Here is a 19,056-nt window from a genome sequence, read left to right on the forward strand (position 1 = left end):
ACATACAAAACAACAGAAGAATTGACTGTATACAGTTACAGTAAAAAACTATGATGCATCTTCTCTTGGGTTTGGGTCTGACCACAGCACCTCATCCACATCACAAGCAATGTTTTTCAGTCCAGCCATGAAAAGCATCAGCTGCTATATCTCCACATGTGTCTTCCATAGCTTGGAGAAGGGGTTTACACATTTGTGACAGGTGTTTACAGGTGATGAGTCAGTGTTCATATTTGAATGGCAGTGTGTTCCTTGTGAAAACAAGAGATTTTTCTGCCCGAAAATTGTGCCAAATGCAGAGAATTGTGTGTAGTGTTTTTAAAAAAGTGTGTTTTAGATCTGCAATGTGAGTGTAAAGCAGGAATTGTGCTTGTAGTTTAGCAGAATTGGTTCAGGGGGTTGGTGAATGAGTTACATGTTGTGGTCATTGTGTCTCAAGTACCAATATTTGTGTGTAAACAATCGAGAAAAACTGTAATAATGCTTTCTGTTGATGTTTTATATAAATAATTGTTAGGTTTAATGTCACTATTATGGTGATCAGTGTTTGTTTTAGTTGTGCAGTTTGACTCTTAATATTTTAACATAATTTTTTCTTAAACTGCTCTAGCTGCGTTTATGGAAAACAATCTGAGGAAAACATGATCAGATGCTGTTGACTGCCCGATGATAAGTATGTAAAAATTAAATTGTGGCCGTTTTAAGTGTTTGTATATAAATAATGATACTACTCAGTAAGCTTTATTGAGAAAAGAAAAAACCTAATTAGAAAAATGAATCACCTTTTAAAGTACACCAAGCACATTGAAATCCTGTCAATAGACAGACATTAAGAATGCACATATGATCCTCAACAATGTTGAAATGCTTCATGCTGTAATGCATTCATTTCTACGAGTCACAAATCAGTTTTCTATGATGCCCACAGAAAGCATATCGGCCCGAAGCATGTTACCATTGTTGAGATTCATTTGCTTGTGTGTAAATTCTGCAAAGTATTTCAACCTATAGGATTTTTATATTAAAGGACACATATAATACAATTTCATGCTATACTTCTCATATCAGTCATGTATGATGTACTTTTATCTAATTTACTTCAACATGTTTATATGACTTTATTAATATTATACAGCCATCACTTTTTTCTCTTCATCATCTCTTTCTTCATTGTTTACACACAAATATTGGTCCTTGAGACACAATGACCACAACATGTAACTCGTGCACTAACCCCCTGAACCAATTCTGCTAAACTACAAGCACAATTCCTGCTTTACACTCACATTGCAGATCTAAAACACACTTTATTCAAAACACTACACACAATTCTCTGCATTTGGCACAATTTTCAGACAGAAAAATCTCTTGTTTTCACCAGGAACACACTGCCATTCAAATATCCACACTGACTCATCACATGTGTAAACACCTGTCACAAACGCTTATACCCCTTTTCCAAGCTATGGAAGACGCATGTGGAGATAAAGCAGCTGATGCTTTTCATGGCTGGACTGAAAAACATTGCTTGTGATGTGGATGAGGTGCTGTGGTCAGACCCAAGAGAAGATGCAGCAGAGTTTTTCACTGTTACTGTATACAGTCAATTCTTCTGTTGTTTTGTATGTACACCACTGTATGTGCAACTTTGCGTTGGATGGGATGTACACTGTGGAAAAATAAAATATATTTGTTATCGTGTATTTGTGTGTTCTGACTATAAAATCTATTTTTTATATATATATATATATATATATACAAAAAATATTTGACAACACACTTATGTATATACTGTCTGTAGTAAGTGCAACACTGAACCAAATAAAGAGCAAAGTCATTATGATGAATGCAGAAGTGTTTTCCATTCATCAGTGTTTTAAAAAGAGCACATCAGTGTTCAACTGGTTCTTATAAATGTCTATTCATATGATGGTTTGTGTGTGTCAGTTTGCCCTGCAAATTCTGGCTGCGTATAATTAGGATTTATCCTTTTTTGGCGTATTGTCCGGGGAGAGGGAGAGGGAGAGGGAGAGGGAGAGGGAGAGGGAGAGGGAGAGGGCTCTGAGCTCCGCGCTCCCATCCGAGCCCGGAGCGCTCCCCCTTTTACCAGGAAGAGAGCCCGAGTCCTGAGCGCCCATCTCCCTGGCTGCCAGAGGCAGGGGTGGGAAAAGGAAAGGAGTCGGGGTGGTGGTGGGATTGTGAAATCAGACGAGAGGATTGAGGTGAGGAGCTTCTCTATATTTATACGTGTTCTGCTGACACTGGTTGGATAATTGGTCTGATTGGCTTTTATGTGCTCGGTGTGCAGTAATTTACCAGGGCTTCTCCCGAACTTTGTTTATTAAACATCATTTAGTATTACAAACCCATTTAAATGTCAATAATCAGTTTCTTCTATTCAGTTTATTGCCAATAAGATGATGAATTTCAATAACAAATTCAATTTTACTCAATTTTATTTATATATTTCATGATTTATGTTTTCATAAAGTGCATTGTTCCAAAGCAGCTTTACAGGTGAAAATAAGAAAAACACAGAAAGCTAAAACATACAGCTCAGTGCTGGTGTTTATAGAACAGACAAATTCATTCTAGTAAATAATATCTAATAAATGGAGTCTCCTGGTGAGTAAGATAACACGGCCCTGTGCCGATGAACCCAAACTCAAATGATAAACAAATGTAGAAAATAAAGGTCAGGAGAAAGCGGTCACAGCCGGGAGGACCAGATCTCCTCTGACGTGTCACAGCTGCACTCACTGACTTTTATTCAAAGTTACTGAGGAAATGTTTATGAAGAACAGGGAGAGATTATTAGTTTTGATTTCCAAAGTTTGATTGTTGAAACTTTTTAGGTATAAATTGGTTTTATTTTGTGATCGATATCAGACAAAAGAGGAATAAGCAGGACAAATAGTAATGGCATTATGTAACAGCTGTAACTTTAAACTTCTGTCATGTGATGTAAGTTTGCATTAAATACTAAGTATTGTGAATTTAACGTTAATGTGACAAGAAGTCCGTCTTTGCTCTTATTTGCTCTTCAGATGTGATCGATCTTATATGATCATATAACCTTGTTTTCACAACATCTGAGACGCCCTGATCTCACACCATACACACATATAACTTGAACATCAACTTGAAATAAAGGTTTGTGTATTTAATGATGACAAGAATAAACATTCTGTGATTTAATGTGAAGTGAATCTTGTTTCACAGGTTCAACTGTACAATGATTCTACAAAAGACACTTACAATAGATTCTCAAAACAGATCAGCTGATGATCTTTGTCTCCATTTCCATTCAGACACACTTTCACTTTCTTCTTTAAAAGCTCATTTTCATTTCTATGATCTAAGAAAGTTTGATCCTCTTGGGTGTAGTTCTGGAACGTAATGAAAACATTATTGTCACACATATGAACAGAAACAGAGAATAAATGACTTTTCTCAACAGCAGATGATATACCTCTCATTCATTTCTGAATCCTGTTGTGCTTCTTCTTCTTCAGTCTGAAGTCCAAACATGTTTTTGCACCACAGCTCAAAACACTTCTGAGCCTCCTCAAGAATCTGCTCATCTGATCCACTATAATAAACCCGAAGGAGTCGCTCATAAAACCTCTCGGGCAGAAAACTGGACAGCTGTTGGTAAAGACAGACGGATGGAACAAGATGACCAGATTATTTATGATTCATATTCATTGATGGATTCAGTTGTTTGTCTAAAAGGCTCATCACAGGTTACCTGATATTTCTTGATCTTGAAGGCTGTGTCGGGGTTTCTCTTGCTGTAGAAATAGAAGCTGTCTATGGGCTTTTTACCCTTCATGCCGTGATCCATGTGAACCACCTGAGAAAAGATTTCACAATATATCAATAAAAACATTCAGATCAAACTGAGAGAGATTATTCCTAAACACAACGTACAGTGACCATGAAATCCACGTGTGACTTTATATTCTGTCTCCAGCGCTCTCGTCCAGTTTTCCTTCAGTGTTTTCATCACATTGCTGTGCTGTGGACGCTTGTTTTCAGATGTAAACTCTTCATGTTAAAAACTTTGGACTCAGAACTCTATGTTACAGTTGGCGTACAACAGCTTTGACAAATTCTAATGAAGTTAAGTAAAAAAAAGCAAACCAAATATCTTTTCTCTTCAGTCAAATGTATTTTTGTTTGAACACTTTATTATACAAATCATTTAGCTCAGTTCTCCTAAAAATAAGTCATTCCAGCTAGTTTTTTTCACATTTTTATACATTTTAAATCATAGACACTGCTTACTCAAAACTAACAAGAAAAAAAGCCTCTTCATTTTATTACACATTATTCAATGTCATTTGTGTTAAAAGCATTCCCATCAGAGACCTTGATGTTAAAAAGCTTAAAAGCAAACTTCAGATTTACAAGGACATTAGTGTGTGGATGTCAAGCGGACATCAGTCTTTGCATTTTTCACCATTTTTTATATCAATTGGACTGAAAAAAGAAAAATAATCTTGAATTGAGTGACTAAGAAAAAGGTAAACCTTAATTCAAGATTATTTTTCAGATTTATTTGCTTGTTTTAAGGACAAATTCACTGAAATTTCATATTTGTTGAGTAAAGTCTTATTTTCTATGGTCAGTTTGCTCATCAGGGAAATCCTTCTTGATTCAAACATTTTTTTGAAATTATTACTGGAAAACAAGAATGTAAGAAATTCATTTTTTTCAGTGTGGAAGTCAAGGTGCTGTGTTGTGTCTCGTGTGTGACGTGTGTTCTGATTTAAATATAAACCAACATTCAAAACAATACAAACTGACTCCATGTAAATTTAAACAAAGTAGGAACACAGTGATCTCACACCCTACTGAAATATTCACCTGATATCAGATTAAAAGAGTGTTTGTATAATAATAACTAGAAGACAATGAGGAACATTCTGTGGTTTCATGTGATGTTAATCCAGTTTCACAGGTTCTTCTGTTTAATGACAGAACATCAGATTCTACTAAAGACACATATTATACAATAGATACTGAAAACATGTTCTTTGTTAATGTTGAAGACGTGTCCACGTGTTTATCAATGTTGAATTCTGATCATGATGTGCTTCACATGATTCCTGCGTACACTGTAAAAAATCCAATTTACAAAAAGTTGTAGAAACTATTATCTTTTAGTTAACTAAGCAATAAAACTATAAAAAGTTGACTTAACAAGTGGAAATAAGTTGTTTCAAAGATTGTCTGAACAACTCAAATGGACATGTTGACTGTACTAAGATATCTAAGTGATGCTCCAAAGCGCTTCAATAAGTTTGACCAACTTGCCAAACTGTGTAATCTCATAAACAATTCTAGTGTTTGAAAGTTCCCAGCATGCATTGCAGAATTTTTTTGCAGTTTAAAATGATTTAAACAATTGCTATTTTAGTGTTTGCTGACTATATATTTTTGTTTTTGTTGTCATTGAAACTTGCCTTTAGTATTTAGAGTTCCTTTTTAACTTTATGATCTTAAATGATGTTTGATGATTGTTACCATGATTGATTGATTATTTGTTGCATGCTAATATTTAGTTGGTTCAACAATAATTTTTCATTTGACAGACATGTTACATTGTTCAGTTTATTGAGTTTGGTGAAGTACTTGTCCAAATGTTGAGTAAACTCAAAAAAGCTGTGCAGCAAGTTGCCTTGAAATTTTAAGGTAAGTCAGCTTTTTATTTTTTATAGCGTAAGAGTAAACTTAAACAAAGTAGGGCAGAAATAATACTTGAAAGCTTGTTTTGATTGACCAAATCACTTACAGAAACAGAACAGCAGTTCAACATTAAATGGAGGCAATCAAAAGATAGAAGTGGCTTTAAAGACGAATATTAATTATAAGAAGATTTGGGATATCATGAAGATATTTCAAATATGAAGGATTTGCACCTTCTTCCCAAAATAGACCCGTTGTAACTGATAGTGAATTATGTTTTGTGGGTAGAAATGAACACTTTCTTTACTAGATTTGAATCAACAGGCAATACTAAATGAAACCGAATCATGATGAAAACATTTGTTGAGACGATAGAAACAACGACTTGAATGGATATATTCTCCTCTGTCTTGTCGGTCTATGGTGTGCGTTCACAAGAGCACTTTGACACATTCGTTGGGGACAGACACCGGCGTTCTGACAGACAACCTGGACGCCCAAACAGATGCTTGCTGTATATAAGCTGATCTTCACAAAACATCTGATGATTCATGAACGCGCACAATAGACCGACAAGACAGAGGAGAATATATCCATTAAAGTTGTTATTTTGGTTTGTTTCTCACACATAAAGCATTCTCAGTGCTTCAAACATATTCAGTTGAGTCTCTATGAGCCGATGGATCAATTCAACAACATCAAATGCTTTTCTAGACCTTCACAACAACTATAACTGTGAAGTCTATGAGGAGGCCTGGAAATCACTCACGTCACTAAAATCTCTTTATTTGTGCTCTGAAGACGCCGTGAGGTCTTAAAACATGTTAAACGTCATGTGGTTGAGTAAAACATGACACATTTGATCTTGGGATGAACTTCTCCTTGAAGATTCTTTCATCAATGCACAAGAGTTCTGAGTAAAACTGCAACCGATGAAGGAAGAGAGAAGGAAAGCTCGACTGAATCAAACCTGATCACTATCAAGTGTTTAAACTTGTTTTCAATGGAATATAAACTAGATCATAAACCTCTGTTCATTCTCAACAGGATCTGTTATAAACACCTGAAATAAAGTGAAGCTGGTGTGTGTAATAAGTGAAGATGTAAATGGTGTGTGTGGAGCTGTGAGGAGATCTTGACATCAACAGATGTTTGTGTTCAGATGATTCTTTATCACTACATCAGTTTGTGTGTCAGAAAATAATATGTTGTGATCTACAAGTGAACCAGAAAAACTTTACTGTCTACTGGAGGAAATATTCACCTCTTCAAACTAAACAACACAGAATCTGTTTACAGTTGTTCAGATGGTCACATGAATAATGAGAAACATGAAGTTTCACTGGTTCTTCTTATTAAACCAGTTTTACAATTGTACAGATTCCCAAAACATGTCAGCTGATGATCTTTGATCTTTTCAAACATTTATCAGTTTTTGGTGTATTGTCCGGGGAGAAGGAGAGGGAGAGGGAGAGGGAGAGGGAGAGGGAGAGGGAGAGGGAGAGGGAGAGGGAGAGGGCTCTGAGCTCCGAGCTCCCATCCGAGCCCGGAGCGCTTCCCCTTTTACCAGGAAGGGAGCCCTGAGAGCCCATCTCCCTGGCTGCCAGAGGCAGGGGTGGAAAAAGGAAAGGAGTCGGGGTGGTGGAGGGATTGTGAAATCAGACGAGAGGATTGAGGCGAGGAGCTTCTCTATATTTATACGTGTTCTGCTGACGCTGGTTGGATAATTGGTCTGATTGGCTATTATGTGCTCGATGTGCAGTATTTACCAGGGCTTCTCCCAAACTTTGTTTATTAAACATCATTTAGTATTACAAACCCATTTAAATGTCCATAATCAGTTTCTTCTATTCAGTTTATTGGCCATATGATGATGAATTACAATAACATTAAGATATTGACAGCTTCAATTCAATTTTATTTATATATTTCATGATTTACGTTTTCGTAAAGTGCATTGTTCCAAAGTGAAAATAGGTGAAAATAAGAAAACCCCACAGACAGAGAAAACAAACAGCTCAGTGCTGGTGTTTATAGAACAGACAAATTCATTCTAGTAAATAATATCTAATAAATGGAGTCTCCTGGTGAGTAAGATAACACGGCCCTGTGCCGAGGAACCCAAACTCAAATGATAAACAAATGTAGAAAATAAAGGTCAGGAGAAAGCGGTCACAGCCGGGAGGACCAGATCTCCTCTGACGTGTCACAGCTGCACTCACTGACTTCTATTCAAAGTTACTGAGGAAATGTTTATGAAGAACAGGGAGAGATTATTAGTTTTGATTTCCAAAGTTTGATTGTTGAAACTTTTAAGGTATAATTTGGTTTTATTTTGTGATTGATATCAGACAAAAGAGGAATAAGCAGGAAAAATAGTAATGGCATAATGCAACAGCTGTAACTTTAAACTTCTGTCATGTGATGTAAGTTTGCATTAAATACTAAGTATTGTGAATTTAACGTTAATGTGACAAGAAGTCCGTCTTTGCTCTTATTTGCTCTTCAGATGTGATCGATCTTATATGATCATATAACCTTGTTTTCACAACATCTGAGACGCCCTGATCTCACACCATACACACATATTTACCTGAACATCAACTTGAAATAAAGGTTTGTGTGTTTAATGATGACAAGAATAAACATTCTGTGGTTTAATGTGAAGTGAATCTTGTTTCACAGGTTCAACTGTACAATGATTCTACAAAAGACACTTACAATAGATTCTCAAAACAGATCAGCTGATGATCTTTGTCTCCATTTCCATTCAGACACACTTTCACTTTTTTCTTTGAAAGCTCATTTTCATTTCTATGATCTAAGAAAGTTTGATCCTCTTGGGTGTAGTTCTGGACCGTAATGAAAACATTATTGTCACACATATGAACAGAAACAGAGAATAAATGACTTTTCTCAACAGCAGATGATATACCTCTCATTCATTTCTGAATCCTGTTGTGCTTCTTCTTCTTCAGTCTGAAGTCCAAACATGTTTTTGCACCACAGCTCAAAACACTTCTGAGCCTCCTCAAGAATCTGCTCATCTGATCCACTATAATAAACCCGAAGGAGTCGCTCATAAAACCTCTCGGGCAGAAAACTGGACAGCTGTTGGTAAAGACAGACGGATGGAACAAGATGACCAGATTATTTATGATTCATATTCATTGATGGATTCAGTTGTTTGTGTAAAAGGCTCATCACAGGTTACCTGATATTTCTTGATCTTGAAGGCTGTGTTGGGGTTTCTCTTGCTGTAGAAATAGAAGCTGTCTATGGGCTTTTTACCCTTCATGCCGTGATCCATGTGAACCACCTGAGAAAAGATTTCACAATATATCAATAAAAACATTCAGATCAAACTGAGAGAGATTATTCCTCAACACAACGTACAGTGACCATGAAATCCACGTGTGACTTTATATTCTGTGTCTCCAGCGCTCTCGTCCAGTTTTCCTTCAGTGTTTTCATCACATTGCTGTTCTGTGGACGCTTGTTTTCAGATGTAAACTCTTCATGTTAAAAACTTTGGACTCAGAACTCTATGTTACAGTTGGCGTACAACAGCTTTGACAAATTCTAATGAAATTAAGTAAAAAAAGCAAACCAAATATCTTTTCTCTTCAGTCAAATGTGTATATAAAACACCTGATCAACTCTCCAGCTTTTAAATGTGTTCATTGGGCCCTAATGAAAACCCTAACAAACTGATGAGTGGAATGAGGTGTTTTATATAAAGAGAGACATCATTATACATGTGAATATGTGTTCACATCTTGCTGTGTGTATGTTTACTACTCCCTGAATGGGTTAAATGCAGAGGTCACCATATCTGACAAATAGGACACTTTCAATTCAATTCAATTCAATTCAATTTTATTTTAGCGCTTTTCACAATTTGCATTGTTCCAAAGCAGCTTTACAGGAGAAAAACGAAAAACCCAAGAAAAACTTTCACTTCATATTATTCAGCTCAAAACATTTATTTCAAACAGTCTCCCCAAAATTCATTTATTTCCGTGTGAAAGCTGAAATTAGTCTGGAAAACACCACATTTGAACTAGTTTTAACTTTGTACAGATAATATCAGACATCATAAAGAGATGTTATAAAACATATCAAGTTGGTTCCTCAGGTAACCTCTTTTCAAGGTTGACAAAGATGTAAAAAGAGACATCTTTCTTAGCTCGGTGGGCTGTCCGTGTAGCTTGCAGGGTAAATATTTACCAAAACAATAAAGGCATTGTATAAAGTAGATTTAAATAAAGTTTGCTACTGTTTGCCTGTATATCAGCATTTGTGTGTACAACTAAAAACTGCAGTTTTGACAAAAAATGTGTGCAAGGTAACAGACTAATTTCTAGAAATATAAAAAGAAATGCAGTACATAAAGTTGCTTGTTTAACAGTTTCCATTTGCGTTTACAATTATTAGCTTAGGTATAGGGTATTTTTCTAAAGTATGTCTTGAATAGTTAAATTGAAGGAAAAAAGTAAAATATCTACCCTTTCGTTGTATGTTTAAGGGTGGAGACTAATGTAACAATGAATCCTGTTGCTGCTGCTGCTATTGCGGCTACAGCTCCAACTCTTCCTGTTGTGGCCACTTTTCCAGCTGCTGCTGCAGCTCTTGCTGCTGCTGCAGCTGCTGCTGTCAACACACTAGTAGCTACTCCTCCTCCTACTAATGTTCTTCCTGCTGCAGCTGCTCCTTCTGTTACTGCTGCTTCAGCTTCTTCCTCTGCAGCTGTGACTGCTGCTTCAGCTGCAACTACTGCTGCTTCAGCTACTTCCTCTGCAGCTGTGACTGCTGCTTCAGCTGCAACTACTGCTGCTTCAGCTACTTCCTCTGCAGCTGTGACTGCTGCTTCTGCCACTTCTGCTGCTCCCTGTGCCACATTTTCTATTCCTTTTTGTGCAGCTGTTACTGCTGCCTCAGATATTTCTTCTGCAACTTTTACCACTGCTTGTTCTGCGGCTACTAATAACGCCCCTGCTCTTTCTGCCAACGCCATGTCTAGAACTATTTTTGCTGTTATTAAAATCCCAGCTCCTAGCAATGTGACTTTACATACACTCTTTGATGTCTCAATCATCTCTTTGTATCTCTTGGTCATTTGAGCCCGTTTAAACATCTCATACGTGTATTGACTGTGTTCAAGGTTCTCCATCATCGTATTGATCTTATTCATGAGCTCTGTGACCTGATCCTGATTGTTTCTGTTCTGATTGTTGAATGAGTGATATCTACCACCACAGCTGTCAACCATATTCTGTAAATTCTTGCTACTTCCAATATACACCTCTAAAGGTCTACCCTTCAGCTGATCGGTGTGGGTGAATATTATAATGGTTCGGTTCAAAACATCTTCTCCAAAATTCTCCTGAATCCACTTCATTGTGTTCCTTTCTTCTTTAGTGAATCTCACACCTAGTTTGAAGACCAGCATAAACACGTGAAGACCAGGAGAAGATGAGAAGAGGGATTTCTCTAGTTCTGCTTTCAGCTCCTTTTCGGTTATAGATGTGTTAACCAATCCAGGAGTGTCGATTATAGAGATGGTCTTTCCACCCACCACTGCCTCCTGTCCCTCGCACATTTTATTGTTTGATGTGATAAAACCAGTCACGTCAAACACTTTTCTGCCCAGTATGGTGTTTCCTGTTGCACTTTTTCCTGCTCCAGTTTTACCCAAAAGCACGATCCTTAGATCACAAACTATAAAACAGAAAAAAACATCAATTTTATAATAACCTCTTAATTGTTATATTTATTATATCACTATAATAAATGATAAATATAGTATAATAATATATATAATTAATAGAATATAATTTAGTATTAATCTAATAATAATATAAGCAGATGAAAACCATTGAATGTTTAAAAAAAACAAGAATAAAAAATTGTTCAAACTTAATTGCAGGTGCGAAAGTGATTATAGAGATCACCTGGACATCAATACCAAACTTTCAGAAGACGTCTTAAAAACGTTCATTCTGTCTCCTCTGAGGACGTCTTTTCACTTCATTAATAACTTAGAATAGACGTCTTTTAGACATGCCTTTGTTGGCAGGGTAGGGACCATCTCTAAAGTTACATACACATTAAAATACATGTTTCCAACTCTAATAGCTTGAAAGGGAATTCATTGTGTGTTAATGTTCATGTGTGTGTCAGCTATTATGAACGCCTTTTAGATTATTTATATTTATTGAAATAAACCATCTGCAAATATTCTTAAACGTAAACCACTTTCTAAAAAGTAAATCAATTTGACATTAGAAATCAAGATTCAAGAGCTCAACTAAAGCAAACACTGATTGATTTACTCGTCATCTTGTCATATCAAACCTGTATGACCACCGAACACAAAAAACTATTTTGAAGAGCACAAAACACAAAGCAAAGTCAATGGGTGTTGCTGTTGTTATCAATTTTTTTCAAAATACCTCTTTTGTGTCCTGAGGAACAATAAAGCTATACAGGTTTGAAATGATGAGAGAGTCATTTATGGGTGAACTATCCCTGTGAGCTGCAGTGCAAACCTTTGACTCTACAACGCCATCTCTGTTCGAAGCAAAACATTGCAGGTTACTTTGCTTTACGTGTGTTTAAAAAACTGATGCTCACATTCTCAATGATTGTAAGCTTTTTGTTATAATGATAATAATCATGATTTTTTGCTTTTAATGATTTGTTTAATTCAGTCTTAAGAGTGTTCACTGCAGATTTCCTATTATTTGTCTCTAAATATAAATATATTTAGAACATGTAAGACGGGGTAAAGGCATTTTTGCTTCTCCCTGTCATTTACGTTGTTTTGCATGACTCTCTCTCTCTCTCTCTCTCTCTCTCTCTCTCTCTCTCTCTCTCTCTCTCTCTCTACATATTTGTATCTGTGGTTAAGCACAAGTTGAATGTTAACACAAATCTTCAAAATATTATAGTCAGCAAATACTCTTAAAGTATCTCTTAAATCTCTTAAAGAGAAGATTTAAATTTAATTGAAAGCTTATAAAATGCAGCGTTCTTCCAATCTGAAAGGGAAATCAGATTCCAATAGAAAAGTTTCATTAACAGTGTCCAATCATTTCAGCACAGGTTATAGATTTGCTGTCTTCTAGTGAATTCTGTATAATATCAGGAGAATTTTCTACTCACCTGTATTTTCTGAAGTCATTTTGGTCTCGGTTGGTATCACTCAGCTTTGTTCACAGTCCTCTGTTACTTCACTGCTTGCTGTCTGGAATGGAAGAGGGAAAGCGCTTTGTTTTGACAGTACAAGTGCCTTTGTTAAAGGCGTTCTGATCATGTGACTTGCTTTACAGAAGTTCTCCGGTGGATTTACTAATTCCTGTTCAAGTATTAAGAAATTGTATGAGATGTCTGAAATTTTGTCCATCATTCTGGATCTAATATTCTGGAACTAATAATCAGATTGTATGCACATAATAGGCAGTTATAGGAATCTATCATTGCCATCTTTGATCTTTCCTTTTTTTAAAGAAATGGTCGAACTCCCTATAAATACAGCTTTTCAAAATGTGTATACAAGGATTTGTGAGACATATGTGCATTTCTTTTGCTCAGAATGAAACATTTTTTAAGTTCACCGCCAGCTAAATCTGAACTGCCACTAGGGGGCACCAAATACGTACAGTAAGCCAGGGTTTCCCAAACTTACATTCTCTTAGTAAAGGTAAAAGTGTAGCACTGACTCACACACATAGACTACTGCATAGGTTGTAAACTGTTATGAGAACACATGTTTTTATACACAATAACAACCTTACACATCTAAATATCACTTTCGATCTTACAATTAATGTTGACATTTTAAACATTACAACAAACCAATGTTATTACTCATTATCATTACTATGATTATACAGTCCTCACCTTACAATACTGAACCAGCTGTTCAAACACAGACATCAAGAATCAGTGTACAGCTGACAATAAACAAACTATTCAGAGCAACACTAAACACCAGAGGTGTTCTGACAGAATGTTTGAGATGTCTTTCTATATAAAACACCCGATTCAGATCATCTGCTAGTTACCTTACACAGCAAGAGAGCAGATGAAAAAAAAACATTAAATCAATGTTAATAATGGTTGATTTGTCAATGCTAATGGAATTGAATCAATATCACTTTGGCGCCTCAATTTATTAAATATATATATATCATCTGTGAAAGGTGTAGGGTCCAAAAATCGCAGCCAGCAAAGACACAAGTGGCCCAGATGGGTTTGATGTAGGCTGTCTTCTGGGCCTCAGCTGGTTTTGTCTGCGGGTTCCATGTAGACCCCACATGATGAGATGAGATAAACACTGCTTATACTACAAGCTCCTAGATGTGACACTAAATAATGAGATGAAGAAGTGATAAGAAACAGAATCACTGATGGACACAGAAACAACAAGAACAAAAAGTACACAAACTTCTTTTAATACATGATTATGGCAACACAAAGTCTTTTGAAGCATCTAGATATTATATGATATCAAGAGACCAAAATAGTTCTACAGATGTGTTATATTTGTGTTTGTTTTAACATCAGCTATGCATCTAAACAATAAAAAAACAGCAGGTGTCATCACTATAGATCAATCATCACTTGATAAGTTACCTCAATTTATTAATTAACTGCATGAATAATTTAGTTTTAGTGTAAGTTCAGTTGGTGCACACACCGGGGACTTTCCTGTGTAGGTCTCTATAAATGATTTTTTAATTACTTTTTGGACAGTATAATTGTTTTAAATTGTTCTGTTTCTAGCTATTATCAGTTTATTGGGAAATGTTTAAATTCAAACTTTATTGACATGTTTAAACATTTTACATCAAATCAATATTATCTAACACAGATGTATCTATGACAATTGACAGAATATTCATTTATTATTGTAGTCTATCTTTTATTTCATTGATTAAATTCTTTATTTTAAGTCTGGGGTGTTGACGATCAAAAGGTGGTTGTGAAATGTTATTAGAAAGAGAAACGAGGCTACGCTAATGGCCTTTGGACAAACAGAGCAGTAGGGAATAGTGGGGTGGTTTGTGCCACGGGGGAAGTAGTTCCACTCTTTGTTTCTGGAAAATCATAGAAGAAATTGGTCATGTGACCACATAATTTAGAAAAGCCATCCATTTTACTCATCCTCAAAAGAAGAGAGACACATGGTATGAGAAGTAAGCACATTTTAGCTCAAAATAAAAATGTGTTCCTTTCAAAGTAAAATTTCTATGATCAAGGTTTTTTGATTGTAGTGTCTGAACAATTATAGACAAGTTTGAAAAATGTTTCACACATGTTTTAGTGCTTTAGCAGGCTACACAATGAGTATATACAGTTAGCATGATGTTAGCTCCTAACTGCTGGATCATGCCAGTTTTTCAAACTTGTGGGTGTAGGGTGATTTGTGCCAAAGGGCTCGGGTTAAATTGTGCCAATGGCACAACTCACCCCCACGTATGATTATTTTCAACATATTATTAATTGTACATTGTACTCTTACATTTTAGCACTTAAGCTTTGTGACATACACACAATACAGAGAAAATAAAAGAGCTGAAAAACTAAAAATGAATGAAAATAAGAAGAGGTGCTCTAAAAGTGTCCAAACCAACCAAACTCCATAAGAAAGCGAATGTCTACAGTAGCTCAGAAGAGAGTGACATCTCCATTCCACATAACAACACCACTGATTAAGTGAGTTCATAATGATGATGATGATGGTGACAAGAATCTGTCTGCTGGTGACTTTGTCATTGTGAGTTTAGCAGGTAAAACCAAATCCTATACCTACGTTGGATTGGTGGAGAAGGTTGAGGGTGGGACATCAGCACAACTACCTAGAAACTACCCACACCCCATAAACTCGGTGGTACAGCCAGAAGGGAGCAGGGTTTCTGTTTCCCTGCTGCATTAAGAAGTGCGATGCCAGATCCAGACCACCTAGAAGTACATACCCACAAGGGATAATCTGGAGAATGGAGGAGATGGTCATGCCTCATCAGAGTTTAATTTAGCACTATGCTATTAAAGAGAAGCTTTAATCAGTAATTAAGTGGCAATAGGATGTTTGGATGTTAGTCGCTTTATTCTTAAGTTAAATTATTGACAGACAATATTCCATATATGTCAACAGGCATCTATTGCCAAAGCCTTTTTGCCTGAAATGATCCCCAAATATATTTTTTCTTTTTGTGTTTTCCCAACAGTTTAATAGGGTGACAATATCTAAATAAACCTTAAATAATTATTTTTTATTTAATTTGTCCTGCTTTCATATAGCACTACAGTTCATAACATTAAAATGTTCAAACTTCAAAATATAAAAAGATTATACAAAATTGAATACCTTTGAAAAAATGTATAATACTTTTCAAGACCCGGCATATACCTTATGTCTACATTGCAAAATAACAATTATGACAACTGAACTTCATTAACATCAACCAGGGTTATCAAGATTATAAATCAATGAGAGAACAGGAAACAATAATATGAATGCTAATAACAACTAGTTAATAGTGAGAATTATCCCCTATACTGAGGTTTTACCATTTACATTCATTCATTTAGCAACCATCACAAAACATTAAGGAGTGTAATACATGTGTTTTAAATGTTGTCAGTTAGGTTAAGATCTTTTAGTCATTTTTATCTTTATTTCCAGGAATATATTTTTGTGCTAGTAAACACATTCCCAAACTAAATGCTGCTCCCACTAAAACTGCACTTCCTACTGCTGCTCCTGCTACTGCAGATTTCCATGAAACTGCTCCCATCAAAGCAGTAATTGCTCCTGCTGCTCCTCCAGCTGCTAGTCCTATTGCTGCTACGGTGTAACGTTCTCTGTATAGAAGTTCCTTCTGATACATATATCTGTTGTACCTGTTCTTCTCCCTCAGTGTCTCTATATTTCTCAGTAGTTCAGTGACCTGACCTCGATCTTTGTCTTTGTTATTAAACACATGATACCTACTTGAACACTGATCAACTATTGACCTCAGTATTTCATGTTTATTCAGATATGTCTCCACTCCTTCCTGCAAATAATCTCCATGAGTGAAGAGCACTATTGTGTGTTTTGAGGCTTCTGCCCCAAAATTCTTTTGAAACCACTTCACAGCATTCTGTTCCTCTTCTGTGAATCTATTACCCAATTTAATGACCAAGAGAAACACATCAATGCCTTGAAATGTACAATGAAGAATATTTTTATAAGCCTCTTCATTTGTGTTTGATGTATCAGAAAGTCCTACAGTGTCAATCACAGTAATGTTCTGTCCATTCGCTTCAGTATGTGCAGACTGACAGGCTGTAGTCACAGACTCAGGAGAAAAACCTTCTATAAAGGTCTCTTTGTCTCCGCCTATTATGGTGTTTCCTGATGCACTCTTTCCTGATCCATTTTTACCCAACAGCACAATCTGCAGATCTGGCACTGTAAACAACCGAGAGTTAGTCTGATAGATGGACATATGGACAGACAGACAGACGGACAGACAGACAGACAGATACTTACTTTTGAGATGTCGTTTCATGGTGCTCCTCTGTAGAATACCTGCAAAGGATGTTTTTGAGATGTATTTAATTTTTTTCATCTTATAATTCTCGCATTGCTCTTTCATGACATATATGACTCTTTTATGACATATATTGCTCTTTTATGACATATAAGGCTCTTTCATGACATATATTACTCTTTTATGACATATCGCTTATTGCTCCCTGAACTCTACAATACTTTATATACCACCTTATTTTGCACATACACACATAGCTGGGGAATATTTTATGGTGATTCAAGTGAGGATCAAATCACACGATATTTGTACATAAAGAGCAATCATCTTACTGATGCAGTCTGTGCTGATCCATAAAGTTATAATGTCAACGTTGTGTCAGCATTTACTGTCCTGAAAGACTTTAAGCTAATAAACTACAGAAGATTGCAACACACAGTCATGAAGGAAAAATTTATAAATCTCAACAGTGGTAATATTCAGCAATGCAATGCAATTTTAAGGTGTGGGTTGATTTTCTCTGGTCAGGAGATTTTATAGCACTCAGAAAGCACACCGTAAAACACCAACTCAAGGAAACACTTATCACAATGATGGTGACATCCAAATGAAGTACTATCAAAAAAACTAATATTTAATGTTAACCCACCCACGGTCCCGTGCATGTTAACATATAACATCTACATTTTTACATATTTGGCAGGCGCTTTTATCCAAAGCACCTAACATTGCATTATCCTATACATTGGTATGTGCAATCCCCTGGAATCAGACCCATTGCATTGTTAATGCAAAGCTCTTACCACAGAGCTACAGGGAAGCTGTTTAGTGATAAGTTAAGTATTTCATATTTGAATACTCTGCTTATAAAACCTTTCTCTGTGTTATTATATGCAGTACAAACACACACTTAAAGTGCAGTGAAAGAGAAAGTATGAAACTTAAGACTTCCATAAAACTCAAAGCTGTTTTTTGTGTTTCCCACTCATGGACGCATGACAGATGGAAAGAGCTGATCAGCCCAGTTTATCGTGACATTTTCTTCTGTTTCTCGTCTGAATTCACAACAGTAGCAACTTTTAGTCCTCTCTCACATTAGGAAAATCAACAGAAATCCATTTAACCGGAGCGCAATTTAGCAAAAAGGACAAAATGTTAAAACTATTCAAATTAAACTAGAAGTTACTATTTTGAATGAATTTCACATGAGTAAAACTGTATATCTCTAAAATGAAACATGAGCTCATCTCTGCTTCAAATGCATTCATTTCTAATCTTTCACCATGTCAACAGTAACAGGATTTTGTATAATAATGTTTTTTATGATTATTTGCTTGTTTTGATGTATTATTCTCTCATTGGATAAAAGTAGACACATACACATTTGCATCAAGTCTTACTGCATTTTGAAATAATAATGCACTTACTTTGATTTTACAACAGCTTGTTTGAAGAGGTCTGTCCAGCAGTTAAGTGGAATACTCCTTTAAACGTGCACAAAATCTTCTTCTACTATTAGAGGGAAGGAAAACACTGTCATCCCAGGAACTAAAGCAAGCAGTAAGACACACCCATCCTCATTTATTTGATTAACCATAACTGTCTATGTCTTATGTCGTTCATCTTCTCCTTTGCTTACTCCAGCTTTAATCCTCTAGTAGCATATCCTTGTAAACTAACAGTACTGTTTAGTGTGATGACGAAATGTTTATATGCTTTGTATAAAAGCGTCTTCCAAATGAATAAATGTAAATGTAATCTTTTCTTTGGAATGGTTTATTACAAAAACAGGGAAAAGATTATGTAAAAAATTGAG

General features: G+C 35.9%; 3 protein-coding genes across 4 annotated transcripts; all 3 read right to left on the reverse strand.

Moving 5' to 3' along the window:
- Positions 1-2,853: 2,853 nt before the first annotated feature.
- On the reverse strand, positions 2,854-3,960 carry LOC306897245 (deoxynucleoside triphosphate triphosphohydrolase SAMHD1-like). The gene is made up of 4 exons (XM_079461827.1): positions 3,934-3,960; positions 3,752-3,856; positions 3,473-3,648; positions 2,854-3,389 (listed from the first exon to the last, which is right to left on the reverse strand). The coding sequence occupies exons 1-4, from the start codon at positions 3,940-3,942 to the stop codon at positions 3,359-3,361; spliced, it is 321 nt and encodes a 106-aa protein (XP_079317953.1). The 5' UTR covers positions 3,943-3,960; the 3' UTR covers positions 2,854-3,358.
- A 3,683-nt stretch (positions 3,961-7,643) lies between these two features.
- LOC306897246 (deoxynucleoside triphosphate triphosphohydrolase SAMHD1-like) lies at positions 7,644-9,007 on the reverse strand. The gene is made up of 3 exons (XM_079461828.1): positions 8,909-9,007; positions 8,630-8,805; positions 7,644-8,546 (listed from the first exon to the last, which is right to left on the reverse strand). The coding sequence occupies exons 1-3, from the start codon at positions 9,002-9,004 to the stop codon at positions 8,516-8,518; spliced, it is 303 nt and encodes a 100-aa protein (XP_079317954.1). The 5' UTR covers positions 9,005-9,007; the 3' UTR covers positions 7,644-8,515.
- A 551-nt stretch (positions 9,008-9,558) lies between these two features.
- On the reverse strand, positions 9,559-18,740 carry LOC306897216 (GTPase IMAP family member 6). Of its 2 annotated transcripts, none has more exons than XM_079461785.1 (3): positions 18,668-18,740; positions 12,862-12,943; positions 9,559-11,415 (listed from the first exon to the last, which is right to left on the reverse strand). In XM_079461785.1, the coding sequence occupies exons 2-3, from the start codon at positions 12,878-12,880 to the stop codon at positions 10,199-10,201; spliced, it is 1,236 nt and encodes a 411-aa protein (XP_079317911.1). In that variant the 5' UTR covers positions 12,881-12,943; positions 18,668-18,740; the 3' UTR covers positions 9,559-10,198. The 2 variants fall into 2 exon arrangements, with proteins under 2 accessions (XP_079317911.1, XP_079317910.1); XM_079461784.1 differs by having other exon boundaries at positions 12,862-14,066.
- Positions 18,741-19,056: the final 316 nt, after the last annotated feature.

The sequence above is a fragment of the Barbatula barbatula genome, assembly GCF_947034865.1.
Source record: "Barbatula barbatula genome assembly, chromosome: 8".
NCBI lineage: Eukaryota > Metazoa > Chordata > Actinopteri > Cypriniformes > Nemacheilidae > Barbatula > Barbatula barbatula.

Excerpts from the sequence above, each read along its gene's own strand:
- LOC306897245 (XM_079461827.1), bottom strand. Across the intron at positions 3,649-3,751 it reads TCAAGATCAAGAAATATCAG|CTGTCCAGTTTTCTGCCCGA; the intron begins GTAACCTGTGAT and ends CTTTACCAACAG. Across the intron at positions 3,390-3,472 it reads GATTCAGAAATGAATGAGAG|AACTACACCCAAGAGGATCA; the intron begins GTATATCATCTG and ends ATTACGTTCCAG.
- LOC306897246 (XM_079461828.1), bottom strand. The coding sequence starts at position 9,004 with ATGGATCACGGCATGAAGGGTAAAAAGCCCATAGACAGCTTCTATTTC. Across the intron at positions 8,806-8,908 it reads TCAAGATCAAGAAATATCAG|CTGTCCAGTTTTCTGCCCGA; the intron begins GTAACCTGTGAT and ends CTTTACCAACAG. Across the intron at positions 8,547-8,629 it reads GATTCAGAAATGAATGAGAG|AACTACACCCAAGAGGATCA; the intron begins GTATATCATCTG and ends ATTACGGTCCAG.